Genomic DNA, 18046 nt, shown 5'->3' on the forward strand with positions numbered 1-18046 from the left:
TCTGTCTTGGGCCATTTTTGAGCCAAAAAATTAGCTTTAGGAATTCCAATTCCGGTACCTTGCAACCCGAGGAAATGATTTACCAGAGGAAAAATATAGTTCTAGGTATGCCTGCTTAATGACAAAAGTGTCTATTAGCCAATTGGCATTGAAACATAAACTCTCTTATAGCTAAAGCCTAATTTATGGTCGTCCATTTACGATGACACGGAGACACGGAGAGCCCTCTCTGTCGTTGCAAACCCTCTCCGAGCACCCCTCGGTGGCCTGACATGCACCTCCCAAATTTTGTAACTATCCGTATCCGTCAATCCGGTTTTTTTAATTGCTTTGCAACACCCACAACTGTCGGAGAACCATAAATGTTCGCGCGTCCGTCGAAGTTGTCCGTCCGTAACGCAGTCATAGAAGTATATTTCGGCCTTAGTACTTAATTAGACGAAAGACTAATTAATGATACTGAAAATGGCAGCTGTAGATTTTATAATTATCATTATTTTGAATCTGTCATTTCCAGCTATAGCCATATGCAACATCTGTATTGTTTCTATACTTTTGAATATATCTGTATATCTATACACCTTTGAATGTGGACATTTTTACAAAGAAATCCGAAGTTATGCAGGAACCAAAAGAAAAGGTTAATTTGAGTTTTTTTTATTTTGGCTACTGCCTGACAAAGAGTAGGTCAACACATTGCAGCCTTTTTTGGTGTATCTGCAGCCAAGAGTTGCATTAAAAAAACTCACAATTAAGCTTTTTTTTTTTTTTTTTTGTCCTTCTTCAATTAGAAAGAAATCAGAAACGCAACTATGTGATATCATTAACAGTGTGACGTTTAATGTTAAACTGCATTCATTTCTTTAACACATCTGGAATATTATGTTAATATTTACACCAGACATAGTCCCATGTAAAAAAAAGACCAGAAGTTGAAATGTCTTGCATGTACTTAAGAACTCTAGCAGTGGTAATAGACACAATGACTAAGAGCTCATTTTCCACAATACTGTAAACTCCAACGATATTCATCTTTCACAAACATAATCAAAGATATATAATTCATATGTGTTAGAAAATGTAGCTGAGATGCATCAATCTGTATGTACAAAATAAAAAGGATTAAGATGGTAAACAAAACTATGGCGGATAAAGTAATAAAAGCAATATAAATGGTATGTGCTTTAGAAACAACAACAAAAAAAAAACTTATAGTGAAAAGTAGCAAAGGGACCTAGTTGTAAGTGATGACTGATTTGTGATAATCAGATAAAGCAACAACTATTAATTATGTGCAACATGAAGAGAACTCAATCAATCCTTCAACACCTCAGTGACTTTAACCAGAACAAATTGGTGGACCTAATGAACACACTAAGACATTCAAGGAAAGGAAACAATACAAGACAACAGGGTCACACAATATGTACCCTCACAAATTTACCTGAACCAAATAACCACTGGTAAAGCTCACATTTGAACAACCTTCAATATCTCTACAATTATTTTTTGTTATTCACATTGAACACAAACACATTTTTTGTCTTTATAACATACATTTGACATGGCAAAATAATGTGAGATCTACTTGTGTGCTGTACAGATTGTCTGAGAGGACATCGTATTTGTCATTTGTGGCATATGTGCTTTTCAGCTTTACTCTGTTAACACTGAAAGGTTTTGGAATGTTCTTTTCTACTCGTACCACTCTTCACTCAGTTCACAACAATTTGAAGAGGCTTTTCTTTTTCTTCAGCCTGTTTTCTAATAACTTGTATGTGACACTGTCATTGGCGCTGTTCGTCCCCTCTGCCTCTTCTAAATATTGTGCTCCACAACAATAATGAACTTCCATATCAGTGTAATGGTTTTTCAAAGGACAAATGTCTCAGATGGGGACCATAAGCTTACTGCCTCCACTGATGAAAGTAGGATGATCTAATACATTTTTGGATTTTCTCATGATTTGCCTCCACATGAAAGTTGATGGATGTAAACTTGACAAGAGTGAATATGGATTGCTCTATTTCTTTGGTAACAAAGTGGAAGATGTTAGAACAGAAAGCGTGCTGTTTTCCCTCCTTTACCATGTAGAGAAGCTTTCACCCACTGATATAGAAATGAAACTGAAATAGAGCCCTTAATTCTATCTCTTATGAGTTAGTGAAGACAACATTCAAAACCTTTGCTGGACTTCCTTGAAGAACATTAAAGGTGCAGTACAGTAGACATAAAATGGAGATATTATTCTGGGGAACAGTGAAACGGTAATGATTCCCAATAATTAATAGTATGCATCTTGATACATCTCGAGGGCATCTTGGCCTGACCAACAACTAAGACAAATGCATTACAATGCCGAAACAGAAAAACACTTTTGCACACAATTGTTATGCAGTCACACTTGTTTATATTTTGGACGAATTGTCTAAACCTTCTTTATACACCTGTAAGATAACAATTCCATCATCATGAAACCACATTTGGTCGACACATGGAATTCCTCTCATTGATGTTTTGTTATTGTTAGTATCTCTGTTGAGTGTAAATTGCTAAACTGTGTTGAAGGAAACCATAGGGTAACAGGCACTGTCATTTCCCATGTAATTATCCTGTGGCTGATGTCTGTAGGGATGCGTCCATGTCATTATTTTGATTAAAAAAAAGCTAATTGGGACTAATGCAAAGGTCATGTGCTTTCACTAGTACACACTGAACCACACATAATATACACTGTAATGCAAGCAAATGTAATGTGCAAAACATAAACGTGAAGGAGCATACAAAAGTGAGACAATCAATAAAAATGAATGAATCACTACCACTACAGGAGAAAATAAAAAAAACTATGACACATCAGTGTGTACTTTACAGGGATTGAGAGGCAAAGTAAAGACAAGTATAAATGCAAGGAAACAGTGACAATGCAGAGACCAGGGAGATGACAACACTGATGCATGAGTGTTCTGGAATACAAGGGAGGAGAAGTGGTCTGGGTGAGGTGAGGTGGTGGTAGTGTTTCCAGCATGAAACAGAATGGTGAGGGTCTCTAATGACAGTCTTTGTAACATGCAGTGCACAATATTTAAGGATTAAGGTCCACAATGCACAAACACTTGTTACCATTCTGGGAGAGAACGCCCACACACTTTCATGCGGTCCAAATGAAAGGATGAGCATAAATGAGGCATAAATTCTATGGTACTTTGTAGATGGGAAACAGTATAATTATACTGTGGTGTTCTGTTAATGCTGTCATGACATGTTCTCCTGAGCAGGACAGCACATGGTTGAGCCATTCAGGCTCTCAAACAGACTGCTCCTTAGGGAAAGTAAATGGGGGGCGTGGGGCAACTGGGGGAGGAGGGTTGGAGGAGAAGGTATACATGGGTGGGTTGGGAGGCTGTGGAGGATAGGGGTTCTGGGGCAAGAGGGTGATGGGAGTGTAGGTGGAGGAAGGCGATATCTCAATACGGTGATCCTGGTTGCAGGCATGATGGTAGCTCATATATTCAGCCGGGGTTGATAGCTCTTCGAAACGGTTCCCAGTGTTCTGTAGAAAGAGACACAAAGACGCCACATAGAGACAACAATGCACTCAAATTCTCAAAATAATGAAATGGACAAAGAGTGCATTTATATTCCCACCAGTAGTGGGAGTTTTGGAAGTCGCTTATTCTCAACCTATTATCAGTTAAATGGACTACATTTATATAGCGCTTTTCTAGTCGTTAGAGCATTCACACGCTTTACAGGTTAATGCCACACATCTACCCATGAGTTCATGTGATACAGTGTGTCTGTCACCTTGCAATGTAGTCTGTGCATCAAAGAAAAGTCTTGTGAACGAAAGCTAGTTTTATTAACAGAACTATCTGTTGTGGTAAACTAACAGTTAGGACTTTAACAGTGTGTGTTAGGAGATGACAGACTTTATGTGAAAGGTTACATTTTGCGACACAACATCTTATGTTAGCTTAGTTTGTTAGCGATGAGACAATGCGTATACTCATCAGACTTAAAAAGTGTACCACTTGTGTCACAGCAAGCTTTCTGCTTGCTAGCTGATTCAGAACCGTAGCTTCACCACTCCGTTTAGTAGTGATATGTTTTGATCTTATATGTGATTTATGTGTCTAGCTGGCACAGCTAGTGTCTGCGATGTTTCTTTTAAATAGCCTTGGTGCTATGCCCATTGTATGATGGCTTATTGAGATGATGGCCAAATTTTAATAAAAAAGAAGAATCGAATAATCTGTCTGTTAATATTAGGTGGTGAAAAGTTTCTTGTAGGTTATCTGAGTGTCATTTTTTTGTTTGGACCAACCAGCTTATATTTGTCTGAATGCTGCTGTCAGCTAATGCAACAGAAAGGTAAAGCACTGAATAGCACGTTTGTTCAGGGTCCAGGATACGCTAATGTGCAGATTTATAAAACAAGATATGGTATCTACGTTATTCCATTGTTTTTGTTCACTCTCTGATCGGCACAGGTACATTTTTTATTCAAATCTCATTGTATAATTTGTCTCTAACTGATTTGTAATACACTGAGAAATTGTAATGGTAATGGTAATACCATGACTACGCTGTAGTAGGCTTGAAAGATGTCTTCTTTTTCCAAGACATATTCTCTTTCTGGAACCCCAAAACCCCACAGAATTCCTGTGCCAGGTATGTTTTTTATTTTATTTATTATTTTTATGGGAATATGGTCACTCTAACATATTTTCCATTTACATTGCATGTTTCCCCCTACATTTATCTCAAAGCCTAAATACATTTGAAAAAAAAGTACAGACCATTGAAAAAAAAAAAAATTCTGCCATCACAATAAAATCTTAATTCTATATTTAGAATTACCTAGGGATTTTGAATATAGACCTACGTTAATTTATAAAATTTGTTAAAGAAAACTTAGCCTGTGGAATGCCCCTGTGTAGGCCCTAATTTGAATAGTGCCCCAAATGTGGACAATGAAGGATGATTATTGATCTGCTACATTAATCACGATCTGTCTCTGGCCAACGGCCTGAAACCCATCATAGGGCACTGTGTCAGAATATTCTGCACATGCAGGGATAATGCAGTGATGCATTGTGAATGCCCAGAGGATGCACTCTAACCCAGAAGATACCAGAAGATAGTTGATCCATTCAGTTTGGATAATGGCAGACATATTTCAACAGTATTTTATTATTATTTATATGTTATGAGCAAAAATGAAAAAGATTATCCTGTGACCAGGCATATCGTACCTGGCAAGGCCTCTGACTTAGGCCTTGCAGGGGATCTTGCAGGAATTCACTGCATAGGCATTAATCGTGTACAGATGCTGCCCACCTAAAGGTTCTAGGTCACTAAAGTTTATTCAAGGCCAGAATAGCCCTTAATTCTATCAGTTGTAGTGATGAGAACGCTTGCAACATTTGCTGAAATGCCTCATTTTGTGTGAGGAATACCGGGTAAATAATTTGCTGTGCTCAAAATGTGGACAAATTATTTAAGTTCTGTTTTTAAAGGTTATCTCTATCTGATATACAGATAGAAAATGGTCTCTGGCTGGAGAGTAAACTTTAAATGGCAGAGATTTAAAGTCCTGGATTGCGTAGGGCTGAGTGATACAAGCAATCCAGTTCTGACAGGGAGACGAGGCAGCTCAGTATTCTAAGCAGAAGAGAGAGCAGAACTACAAAGCAAGAAAATGCTGGGCAAAGGAACAAATGCAGTATGCTTTAGGCTGGATATGCTCCCACATGTTGATATGTAGCCATACGCCATAATGGAGATGTAGGTAAACTTCAGCAAAGCGGGCACTGCCGAGGACCTGATGAGGTTCTTGGTGTGGGTACAAGGTAAAAAGGGGAGGGAACATCCGAGATACAGGAGTTGGCTGAGAATGGGAAAGGGAAGCCATTCCCACTAGGAGGAGGAAGATGGGAGAGAAAACTGGGAAATGAGTTTCATATATTCCACATTGGCATCAGTGCTGGCCATAAACACCTACTAAAGGAACTAGGACCCAAAGCCTGTGCTGTGGCACTAAAGTCAGAACCTTTACCAAAGGAAGATACTGTGGAATTAAAGCAGCCTCTAAGAGAACTATCCAGATGCATGTGCCCACAAAGGTTCTGAAAGATTGAAATAAGCAAAAGGTAAGCTTGGTAGTGAAATGGGCTAGGGGATAGGGGAAGAACATGAATTTGGAACATGGAATCTGACCAATTCTGTGGGAGAGAAGAAACAGTGGGCAGGCTCATTGTGATGATATATTGATGATCTAAACAGTCATAGCATCATAGCCTCAAAATGGTAGAGAAACGTTTGACCTGGGTTTTATTAAAGACCACAGTTTATTTGACTGATTTGAGCATTTTATCCAGTCATAATAAGAAACTAGTGACTAATCGAGACTTTATTGAAGACATTATAGGAAGTTTGTACGGTAGTAACGGATAGCTTGTTCACCATCCCATAACCTACATTTAAAATAAAGTGGTACCCGTAAATCAGAAAATAAAGAAAATGGGTGTCCTTGGAGCGCTTATGCCCACTGAAAGAATCTGAGACACTACTGATCCCTTCCAAATTGTCGAGTTTTCAGAAGGAAAACAACACAATGAATGAACAGAAAGGGGGAAAGAATAATGGATATGAGAATGAATATAACTTACAAAGACTTTCCAAGAATCTTTACATCTACGAGAAGGATGACTCCCACCCTGTGAGCAGTGTAGTATTCATAAAGAAAAAAACATTATGACAAACTCTGCACTGAGTCCTCATGGGTGAAATTACATCAGATTACTACAGGATGCAGAGGATGAAGATCTTACACACTAGGGTAAGATGCCAGATATAGACAAACAAAGGACTACAGGTACCCTTCACTATGGATGAAACGTCTAGAATCAAGCAATGTTGCTGGTCTTTTTCTGTCTAAAGTATTCGCATTGACTGGAATTTTTCAGTTGCTGATTATGTAGGTCCCACAAAATATCTATTGTACAGATTTGTATCAAATTGTAAAGATGAACAGCTTAAATACTCTAAGAGTAATTCTTGCTGCCCATTTATTTTTCCGAAACACATAGCAAGGCTGGGTCCTGAAATAGTTTCTTTCAGGTCAGGAACAATTTCTCCTAAAATCAGGATACCTGGTTTCCCTATTTTCTGTCTTACTACACTGACTCATACAGTTTTTATAACTATCTTTTAGAACATACTCAAATTCATTTTGATGGCAGATGGTCATAGGACAGATAAACACACCTGTTGTTCTCACTAGCAGCCCAGGTTCTTCAATGTGTAGTTCTATGGTCTGAGTCAGAAAAATAGCTTTAACAGCATGATGCCACCAAATATGTAGCTGAAATACATCAGTTATCAAGTTATCTACCTTTTATCAGTTTCAACTGTGCTGCTGTGCTGTTTTTCAAGGCAAATCTGTTGCCAGTTAGTTGTTGCATTATTTCGCTAGTTATTATTTCGCAAAAACTGTAAGGCCTCGTAACTTTTTACTTAAAAAATAATTGATTTGATTGACCTGACGTTCTCTTGTGAAAAGGCTTTGTCTTAGGATGGGGATGGGGAACCATTTACCTGTACATAAGTCTTTATATGACATAAATCTTTATATGACAGTTATTTATCTGTATGAGCAACCATTTTGCCAAGTTTGCTCACCATCAAATAACTCAATTCCAGTCTTGAGTACTTGCACTGATTCACACACATCAATTCACACTAAGGTTGGGCTAAATTAGAGCTCTTCCCTTGCAAACATGCCTCTGTGGCCCTCCCGTAGGAACTGTGAGCTACAGAAAAAAAACCAAAATATACGTTTAGTGTATCTCCTTAAAGCAGGAGTTAGACTACATGACATTGGGAATCTGAACAGAGATTTAAAAGATGGGCATAGCACACTTGCAGACTGATTTTCGGTTAATTCTCATCGTGACCGAAAGACTGAGCATACCGTACTAGGCGACTAGGGTCACACACTTAAAATCAAATCAAAATAAGAAACGAGTGGGCGTTCTATTACAAGGCAACACAAGCTCCTTTTTTTATTGGTCGGAGGACATTTTCTAATAGGACGCATGAATTAGTTGAGTCGGGGAGCATCCTACACTTGACGACTCTATTGTCGGGGTGAAAATATCAAACACATTTGAAATGGGCTACTCCAAATTCCGAAAATCGCAGTTGTATAATAATTATACCATGTTGTTGTTTGCATTCTTCTATTCTGAGCTATTACATCTGAGAGTACATTTTATGTTGCTGTTTTTGGAACGTATTTGTTTAACTCATGGGTAAGCCATGAGTGACCATGGTTACCTCAGTGGCATCCAAACTTGTGTACACACAATGGATATTTCAAGGGTATGGTCTGGGCTTCTAAATCCAGCTCTCAGGTACAAATCACTTACTTTGCTAGGTGTAAGTGTACAGTTCACAGTATTAGGCACAAAATGGTGACCGTCGCGTAAACATACAATGGATGTTTTTTAGTTTTCTTTTTTTACAGTGGACATTTTAAAGGTTTCAAACACTATGAATCAAATGACATGTAACTAGTTGTAATTTCTCAGAATGTGTTGTGATATAAAGCTGTGTTCATGCCTAGCTGAACCTGAAACCTTTCATTTGTGGAGTAAAACTTGATAGGTCCTAAGAGTTTCTTGTTAGTGTTAGTGTTTATTGCAGTCGCTAGCCAACTAGCCTGTTACCTAACGTTAACGCTAGATTAACAATAAGTCGGCGCTCTAAACTGCATACGATAGAAGAACAAATACACTGGTGATGTCACAGATAAATATTAGGTGGTTGACTGAAAACAATTGTAGCCATGGATGTTTTGTTTTACACAGTATTATATCACATTACCTTGTGTCTAGCCATATATGATGTATATTTCCTCAATATAACCACATATTTGATTTACTATAAGCTTTTCAAACTTCTGTTGGGTTTAGTTGTTAAGGTGTTTTAGTTTGAAATTAAAATAGTATTTGTATTAGTGAGTGGATATATTATAAGGTGGCAAGAACATGTGAGCAAGGAATTAAACAAATAAGCCTCCACTCAAGATGACTGATTTTTCTATCTAATTATTATACAGAACCTCCATCAGTGTTTTCTTAGATCTACCCATTAATTGTAACACTACAAAAACACCACACATGCCTATACACAAAGCCATGCAGACTCATGCATTTACAACACTCACAAAACCAAACTGAAAAATCATCTGTGAAAAATGAGTTCACCATCTAGTTTTTTTGTAGTTGTTGTTATTACATGATTGGCTCTGCTTGGCGAGGGTTCTTTTTATTTTGCCCACAGTTTTAGTAAAATGATTCCACTAAAATGCTATCCATTTCATTGTTTTAAAAAAGTTTCTGCCAGTTGCTGTTGAACCATGAAGTGTCCTGTTTACCATGGAGTGATTTTGAATATGTTCTTCCAAAAATAACACTGTGGTATTTTCTCAGTTATTTGATTTGTTTAGCTTTGTTTAGCTATTTGGTTTGTTTAGCTTGGAAAGTACATTTTTGTACAGCTGAAAAAGAAAATATAACCCGGAAGAAGGGAATAAAAAAACCAAAGCAAGGGGTCAGACACTGAGGACACATTGAAGGAGTGCACTGTGAGAAAGTGAGGAGTTTAACTAAAAAAGACAGTAAATGGAGGAGAAGTAAAAAGGGGGTGCTTCTGCATGTGTACCTTGAGGCCAGAGTCTTAGGGGAAAGGCCTACAATGGCATGCGCTAGTGTGAGCTAGGCTGGATGGTTGCATACTCGACCAGGTCCCCGCCAGAGTGAGCAGAGCATCGTGGGCTGGGAGAGGAGGCCAAAGCTGCAGTATCCAGCTCCGCATACTGGACATCACAGTCCATGTGGCTAGAGTTCTGGAGATAAGAGAGGCGAAAGGTGTGTGTGAGGAGTGTGACTGTGAATGAGAGAGAGAGTTGAGAGCGAGACAGATAGAGAGATAGAGCGATAGATAGAGACAGAAAGAGAGAGAGAGAGAGAGACCGAAGATGGTGGGAGAGACAGAACAGAGAGTGAAAGTCTTTGTTTGTGTTTGCGTGTGTGTGTGCGTGTATGAGATAGACATGGAGATTTAGATGAAGTGTGTTTTGATAGAAGATAGACTCCAGACTCAAGTCCAATCAAAGAGAAGAGGACAGGAAAACTAATAGAGAGGCATGACGATGGCCACGAAAAAATGTTCAAACAGAAGCGTTTGTACAGATAAAAAAATGGACATATTTGATGTAATGATTAATGTATGAAATGGTGGACGAACCATGAACTACAATCAACAGACAATTTAGGATAGTTATTTGAAAATAACTAGAAACCAGAGGACAACCTGACATAATCCAGATGTCCAGATACAGACACGAATTTTGTTGAAACTAATCAAATAGGGACAAACGAAAGCAAAAACAGAGACCAAAAATATGAAAAAGTATACAAATTTGACTTATGTGAATATGTAGTTTTTCCAGTGTAAAGTAATTTGTCCAATTGTGTGAGCATTTCTTTGACGTTAAAAGGTGGGCTTTTGAGGGGAGAATACCATTAGACACAACAAGGGAGACTTTCATTGAGGAAATGTTAGCAGAAAAGAACTGAAACAAATCAAAAGAACAAGGCAACAAGATTGTGGTTGTATGAAACAAACAATTGAAACAGACTGTAGGAGATGAGCATGAGAGACATATTTTTGCTTCCTGGCTATATAAATGTCAAAGCCTTTTGAAGATCATAAACCATTCTGAAAAGGAGAACACATGTGGATGTTACACAACATTGGCAAGGTTATTGAGACAGTAAATTTAAAAAACATGTTGGACAGATTTAGCGTTACAACTTCCTACATCATCTTTATCTGTTTTTTGGGTGTTTCAACTCTCGCACGTAAGTCGCTATAGATAACTAATATCTAGAAATAGCTCCCATGGAACTGGCATTAAGAATCGATTTGGAATGCAAAGAAAAATATGTGTCACTGAATGACGACTCAAGTGGTCAGGTCTAAGTCTGCTTCAGTTTCTTGCATCTGAGAAGACGTAAGCATCTGCAGTTCACATGACCATCAAGATGGCAGAATGAATTAAAAAAGGAAAAACGTTTTCCATCGACATGTACCTCATGACTACATTGTCCTGTTATATTCTCAGTTGAATATCACTGAGCTCCTCCGTGAAACCATTTCAAAGTTTGTATCTGTTATATGACTAAAGCACAATACACTCAACATAATCTGAGCAGTTAGAGATTGAGTGTTATATCTCCCTGAGGGAGGGAGGAAGAATGGTCTCAGCCAACTGGGAAAAACAAAAACAAAACTGGGAAGAGAAGGTAGGGTTACCAATTCTTTGAAAACTGTAAATAAACAATGATAGAATTAATTTAACTAAAAATGTAAAGAACATTTGTTACAAATGAAATGAGCATTAGAAATGTACTGTTGTAACAGGTACAGCTTGAATAAGAATGCAGACTTGGTTGCCACAAATCATCACACACTTTATGATATTACCAAGCTTCCTGAAAGAATACTTCCAGTTGTCTTAACCGCTCACAAATGCAATCGTTGAGATGCTTTATGTCCCTTTCCACTTGACATTGTTTTTGTTGATATTTTGTTGACACAAACTTTGCGATAAATGCATGGTATTATCTGGTTCCATGCTTTATTCAGGTTGAAGTGTTGTGAGTGGTTTGATATTTTTTGTCCTGTAGAGGTTGTATATTTGTTTTCTTTTCCATTTACCCTCTTGGTGGTATCTAGGATTTCCCAATTACAGAGCTCTTAAGATTATAAATCAGAGGGAAACCTTTTTCCAAGTTCCAGGGGTTTTGTTCATCAGTGCACAGTCATAGCTGGTGTGATGTAAATAAGTGCTGGAAATTAGTGCTATGCACATGAACATTAACTTGGCATGCGCAGTTCTGTATCATGTTGTAATAATTTATGTTAAATGGCACTGAACATATTCTGACTGAGTTAATTTCTTAGAAATATCACTGCTGACAATGATCAGTGGATTTTAACAGGAGATATAGTTTTACAAACACAAAATACGTCTCACAGGTCAGTCTAAGAAATAAGTCAGTTAAAAAAACTGAGATATGGTGCAATAAATGCAAACATTTAGCCTCTTTAGTAGGCTACAGCAATGTACCAACATCCTAGCTGTCCACTGCTCTTAAGTAACAAGACAGTTCACAGTGAAGGACAAAGTTCTCTAAACGTCCCTTGAGAGCATGACATGGTATCATGTAGTGGAATGTAGTGTCACATAACATAGCAATAATATACCCTCTTGGCTCTATATTAAAGCATAAGCATTTAAGAATAACATATGGCAACGTGTGTTGTGGTAATTATGGCACATTTTTAAAAGTATGGTTGAAATGAAGTAGGGAATTAAAGATTGCAATTTGTCTTTTAAGATTAAATATTGAATATTAAAGTTAAATTATGCTTAAAAGCTAAAAGCTACCACTGTGTAGACAATGTGATAGAACACTAATATTATACCTTGAGGCATGTTCCATTACAGAGATGTAACACACTCGATAATCCACAGGTCCAGATTTGCTTCAAGTGACCATTCACTTCTCCAACAAATACAAGAGGGGTCAATAACAAAAACAATCTCTTGCCAGTTGTCTGGGACAACAAAACTCACCATCTTATCAGTGAAGGCAGTTGACTCAGAAGGCGCCATGTCATAGTAAGGAGGCTGGAGAGGAAGCTTCTGCATTTCCTCATCTTTGTCCAAGTGAACCACCTATTTGAGACACCACAGCTCAGGAAAATATGGACAAATGGTTGTTGTGATGAAAATATAAATTTAGTTTGACATGCAAAGATTTTGTCTGTAATTAGGCTTTTTTGAATTACATTGATCCTAAAAAACATATTTGACTATCAACATCACCGATACAGTCATTAGGCAATGCCCAAGAAATGTAATTATTAAGTTCAATAACAATCTACAACTACAACTATAAAAGACCAAAATAACGTGTCTGTGTTTGGAGCAGGGTGCTATCCAATATCCCTGGATATGGGTATTTTCTGACACAGAGGAAACAGCTGCTTACTATGTAAATTCCCTTAACATACTTCTGCAGCCAGGTAAATAGGTATATACAAGACTAGTTTCTACAAGGATGAATAAAAACAAGGGAATCAAATCGGCTGCAGAAGAACTAATATGTAAAATCCATTCCATCAACAACCAAAGACTTTATTGAGTTAAACAAAAAATAAAATAAAACAAAAGCAGCATTGATTTAAGAAAAAGGAAAAAAGAAACTGAAAAATAGAACACTGGCATTGAAATTAACTTGAACCAGCTGAACAGTTCCACTGAACTAAAAGACAGTGATTGAAATAAGGAAGATGGGGGGGGGTTGTTTATTCTGATGTTTTTTTTCAATGACAATCTTTTCTATATTTATTCCTGTCTGCCTTTTTCAGTGTGTGTTTATATATATATAAAAAGTAGGCACACATACGCCTCCAAAATGTCTATGTGATGTCAATACATCTGGAAAAGGTATAAAAACAGTGTTTGCTCATCTGGAAGATGTCTCAGAGTCATCAAATTTGAATGTCTACGGTTTAGCAATAAATTACTTAAATTAATTAAAGAGTGGACTTCACTCAGTTCACCCACACAAATGGAATTACCCAAAGACATTTCCATGTGTGAACTGGATCTGGCTTACCTGAATGTCCTCAGATGTCAGGTGTCCTTTGAGATCACTGTTCTTCTTTTTGGGAGGTGGTGGGGCTGGCTTGTGAGCAGGTGGGAGGTCTGTCCTATTAGGGGAAGGTAGAAAAGGTATTGGTTCATAGTGAAGACATTTCAACCTGTGAAGCGCTGCCTGTCACATGAACATTTGCTTTCAAAGAGGAAACGTTAATTTTATGACTGGACAGTTTGGTATTTCATACCATACGCAAAATGTTTTTTATATCTCATTCTGGTGTGTCTAGACAAAAATGTAGGGTTTCACAAAAATATTGTTGCACAAGGCAAAGTTGAAATGTATATCTTTGTCGCATCCAATCCATCCGTAATTTTAATCCCAACTGCTCAATTTAATGTTTACTCCAACTGATGTTAGCTAAATGCATCCTGGAAATCTACAGAAGCAAAAAAAATTATATAATCATATCAATGGCAGCGTCCGTCATTAGATGGATCAGTCAGCAATTGAATTGGCATATTATGCACAAAGAAGCCCTGCTCCAGAATGCAACCACAGAGCACAACGGAGCACAACAATGACCAAACCACAGAGCCAAGAAAACACTGGCGTGACATCACAGCAAGTCTCTGCCTTCCAGTGGCCCAGCCAAAGCCCACAAAACATCTGTGGAGAGACCTGAAAATGCTAGTTCACAGATGCTGCCTATCCAATCTGATAGAGATTGAGAGTACCAGGTTAAACTGCCGAAATTCAGGTGTGCAAAGCTTGTAAACACTTACCAAAGAAGAAGTCGGAATACTTTAACAAAACATTTTCGTTTTCACTTTTCTGTGGGTTATTGGGTGTTGATTGGTAGACAAAATGAAAAATGGTTCCATTGAAAATGCAATCTACAACATAATAAAGAGTGGAAATAGTAAATTTCAATCCACAGTATATGAGCGCATTACAATATATTCTAGAATGTTTGTTTCAACAATCTAAATATATTTACATCCCATTTAAAGCCAATCCAAGTCCATGAACTACGTATTTGGCAGTGAACCACATGAGTTGTCGGCCAGGGCGCAGGCTTGAGAGGCGAGGAGATGAGAATGCTTATACTGGGCTTCTAACAGTAATGAGTGCCATCCCAAGCTGGGCCATACCAAGGAATCTAAGAATGACTATATCCTATTGTGCTATTTCATGTCTTAGTTTTCCAGTTCAAAATAGAATGTTAAATAATACATTCAAATTCACACACACGCATTGGACATTACAGTGGACAAATCCATTCAATATGTATTATAAAGTTGCCATATATCAGTTCTTCTGTTACAAGATCAAGAGATCAAAAAGAGCAATTATCTTGTGCAGTATACAGGCATGCATTATCTTTTCAAATGTTCATGACCCCATTCATTCATTTATTCACTCACTCACCCACACAGAATGAGTAATGTGACCTTTCAGCAAGGCCAGCTGACTTCTCTAATACTGTATGCGTATACCTCGCGCATCAGCGCACCCTATCTTTCAAGCTCATTATTTCCAGTCCATATGACCTTGTCTCAAGACTGCGCGTTGCTGTTAAACCACCGCATGCACCACAGACAGCTAATACCAACGCTGCTCCCATGCATCACCCATATAGACAACACAGGCATTTTGAGAAAGATGAACTGATAACATTATGTAATTATATACACTATAACACTATCATTCTGATGAAATTATACATCCATAACTAAATTCCTCACAAATCAAGTCATTCGTCTTTGTTGACAGGTCACTAAGCCAAAGGTCCTACTGGGGCTCAATTCAAAATCAACCAAACAAAATAAGAAGCTGCAGGAAGCGATTCCATTTGATTGTGTTTTACCTTTAAAAGGCTCATTTGCATTACTAGCACAAAGCTGTGGTCTCCTAGCTTCATTCTTTGCACTCCTGAATTATTTATTTAATTATCTATTTTTGTAATCACGTTGCACATTGCACACACACACACCACAACCTCCTGAGGTTACACAGGGCGAGAGAGCGAGAGAGAGAGGGGGAGAGGGGGAGAGGGAGAGAGGGAGAGAGCAGCTTGTCAGAACTGGTTGACACTAGAGAGGAGAGAAGCCTCTGTATTTAGCTCTAAAAGCATCAATCCACTGCATCCGACAAAACCTCAAAGCAACACACACTCACTGTGTTCTCTGTTCATACCTATCCCATTTGAAATGGCATTGCCCACAGGAAGGGTATCTCTCCAAATGGCTCTTCCTTTCTATTGTAGCCTACATGAATGCCAAAACTATAAATACAGATACAGCTGAACTAATGGACATTACTGTTCAATAAAAAAGGCATGTTTATTATTTTGATTTGGAATTGAAATGCATCCCACTGACAGACACTGGGAGAAGCAAGAGGTCAATTTTTTTCATCTTTCTGAAAGGACAACATAATAAATAATGATAATGCAAGAGCTTTTAAAATAGCTAAGAGAATATCTTGTAGCTTTGATTTCAAGATATGTACTATCAAAATTAATTTGAAATTGATGCCAAAACTAGTTGACCATGAGTTTCTAAAAGTGCAAAGCATGCAAACTGCACTGAGGCTGGAGTCCCACTGATGAGTCTTCCATGCTGAAACGAGTGCTCTGGCTGTGACTGGACTTGAGCCCTGTCTCCCAAATGCCTTGTAAGCCCCGGTAGTTTGTAGCATCCAGCTTACAAATCATCTTACATTTCCAGACCATTTCCCACAAGCATGGTAACTCAAGTAGCACTTCAAAACGCTCATTGATCTACGGCTCTGGAGAAGTCATAGATGGGGAAGTGCTTCTTCACAGGGACTCCTTACTGGGGTCACCAGCAGAACATACAGGGGAATTAAAACAACAACAACAATCAATTTGTCAGTGTTATTGCAACCATATATGTCCATCCTTTATTATCATTTTGTAGTCTATTACCTTTTAGCTTTTCTTTAAGAGAATAAGCCAAGCCATTTGTAGCCCATGGAAATATGATTACTGACACATACGTAGTTGGCAAAGTTATGAAATTAGACATTGGCAGGTATGTTACTGATTCTATTTGTCATACCTTTCTTTTTTAGAGTGCTCTTGTTGGCAGAGCAGTGCAGAGCAGAGCCTATGTCTGCTCTCACTGTAGGCTACTTGCAAGAGCATCTGCCAGAGCAGGCCTCTGCAGGCCTCATTCTTTATGTCTAAGTGTGTGTGTGTGTTTGTGTGAAAGTTAGATTTTGCTAGATGTTAGCGATGTGCAGCTATGAAAGTTTCCTCGCCTTCAAATCAGTTAGTACATATGAAGTTTAATAAGCAGCTGTGACATCACCTGATATCACCAATTAGGTGAGATTTCAGCATTGTTTAGATTTTTAGATTTAGATCGTTTACTACTTACGAAAAGTCTAGCATGTCTGATTTTCCTTTCTAGTTTGTAAACTCCTACGACATGTTCATTGACGTTGACCAATAGGATGACAGAGTGATCTCTGCCATATGTAAACATGGCGAAGAGAGGGAGGGATGCTGCAGTTGTGGCTGTCCGGTGGAACAGTGAAACAGAGGAAAGGTTTGTTGACCCTCCTCCATTACAACCTTTGAATTCATGCAAGGACATGGAGGAGTTGGTCGGAGGATTGGTCGGAGTCAAACTTGTAGTCTTACCAGTGTCGCATCCAAGACACGGCAATAATTTATGCCGCTACGATTGCCTAATCTGACATTGAGACCATCGTGAAATACAAAAATACTGTGTAGTCTGATCCTGCCATAAATCATCGTTATTGGGAAATTGGGTAAAGTATTGTCAGAAGGATCATTTGGAGTTTAAGAGAATGTAATGTTCTGTAGTGAGGCCTTCAAAATCAGTATGACTCCTAGGACGTAGCTGTCTGACACACATTCTATCATGACACTGCATGTGAAAATAAGCCTGAGTAAAAGTCTGATTATTCTGCTCCTTTTCACTGTAACTAAAGGAACTGAAACTGTAATCAATCATTCAATGTGTTCGACATTTCAGTACTCTTGATTTGATTCTGGTGGCCTAAAGCCATTGAAAAGACTTACACCAGCGAGCATGCATATAGCAGTCACTGAGAGACCATACTCTTGACATACCAACATAGAAACAGACCCTGTTCTCATAATACAGAACAATGAAATATCAAAACAAGATAGTCTACAAAAACAACGGGTCATGCTGCATTTGCACCAAACGTTATACAGTCTACTCATGCAAATGAAACAGATCATGCAGATTGATACGAGGAAAGACTGCACAGGAAATAGT

At 38.1% G+C, this 18046-nt stretch overlaps 1 protein-coding gene across 7 annotated transcripts in view; it reads right to left on the reverse strand.

Moving 5' to 3' along the window:
* Positions 1-2168: 2168 nt before the first annotated feature.
* The window catches only part of nectin1b (nectin cell adhesion molecule 1b), an 88010-nt gene continuing 72132 nt past the window's right edge, over positions 2169-18046 (reverse strand). For 2 of the 7 annotated variants that reach the window (XM_031573757.2, XM_031573759.2), the window contains 3 exons: positions 13764-13857; positions 12716-12817; positions 2169-3553 (listed from right to left, as the gene is read on the reverse strand). In XM_031573757.2, coding sequence (XP_031429617.1) covers positions 3308-3553; positions 12716-12817; positions 13764-13857 — 442 coding nt within the window. In that variant the 3' untranslated portion in view covers positions 2169-3307. Of the gene's footprint in view, positions 3554-5492; positions 6723-9732; positions 9917-12715; positions 12818-13763; positions 13858-18046 lie in introns of those variants that run through there. The other 5 variants (XR_004164314.2, XR_004164315.1, XM_031573758.2 and 2 more) reach the window with 5 other exon arrangements.

The sequence above is a fragment of the Clupea harengus genome, chromosome 9, assembly GCF_900700415.2.
Source record: "Clupea harengus chromosome 9, Ch_v2.0.2, whole genome shotgun sequence".
Lineage (NCBI taxonomy): Eukaryota > Metazoa > Chordata > Actinopteri > Clupeiformes > Clupeidae > Clupea > Clupea harengus.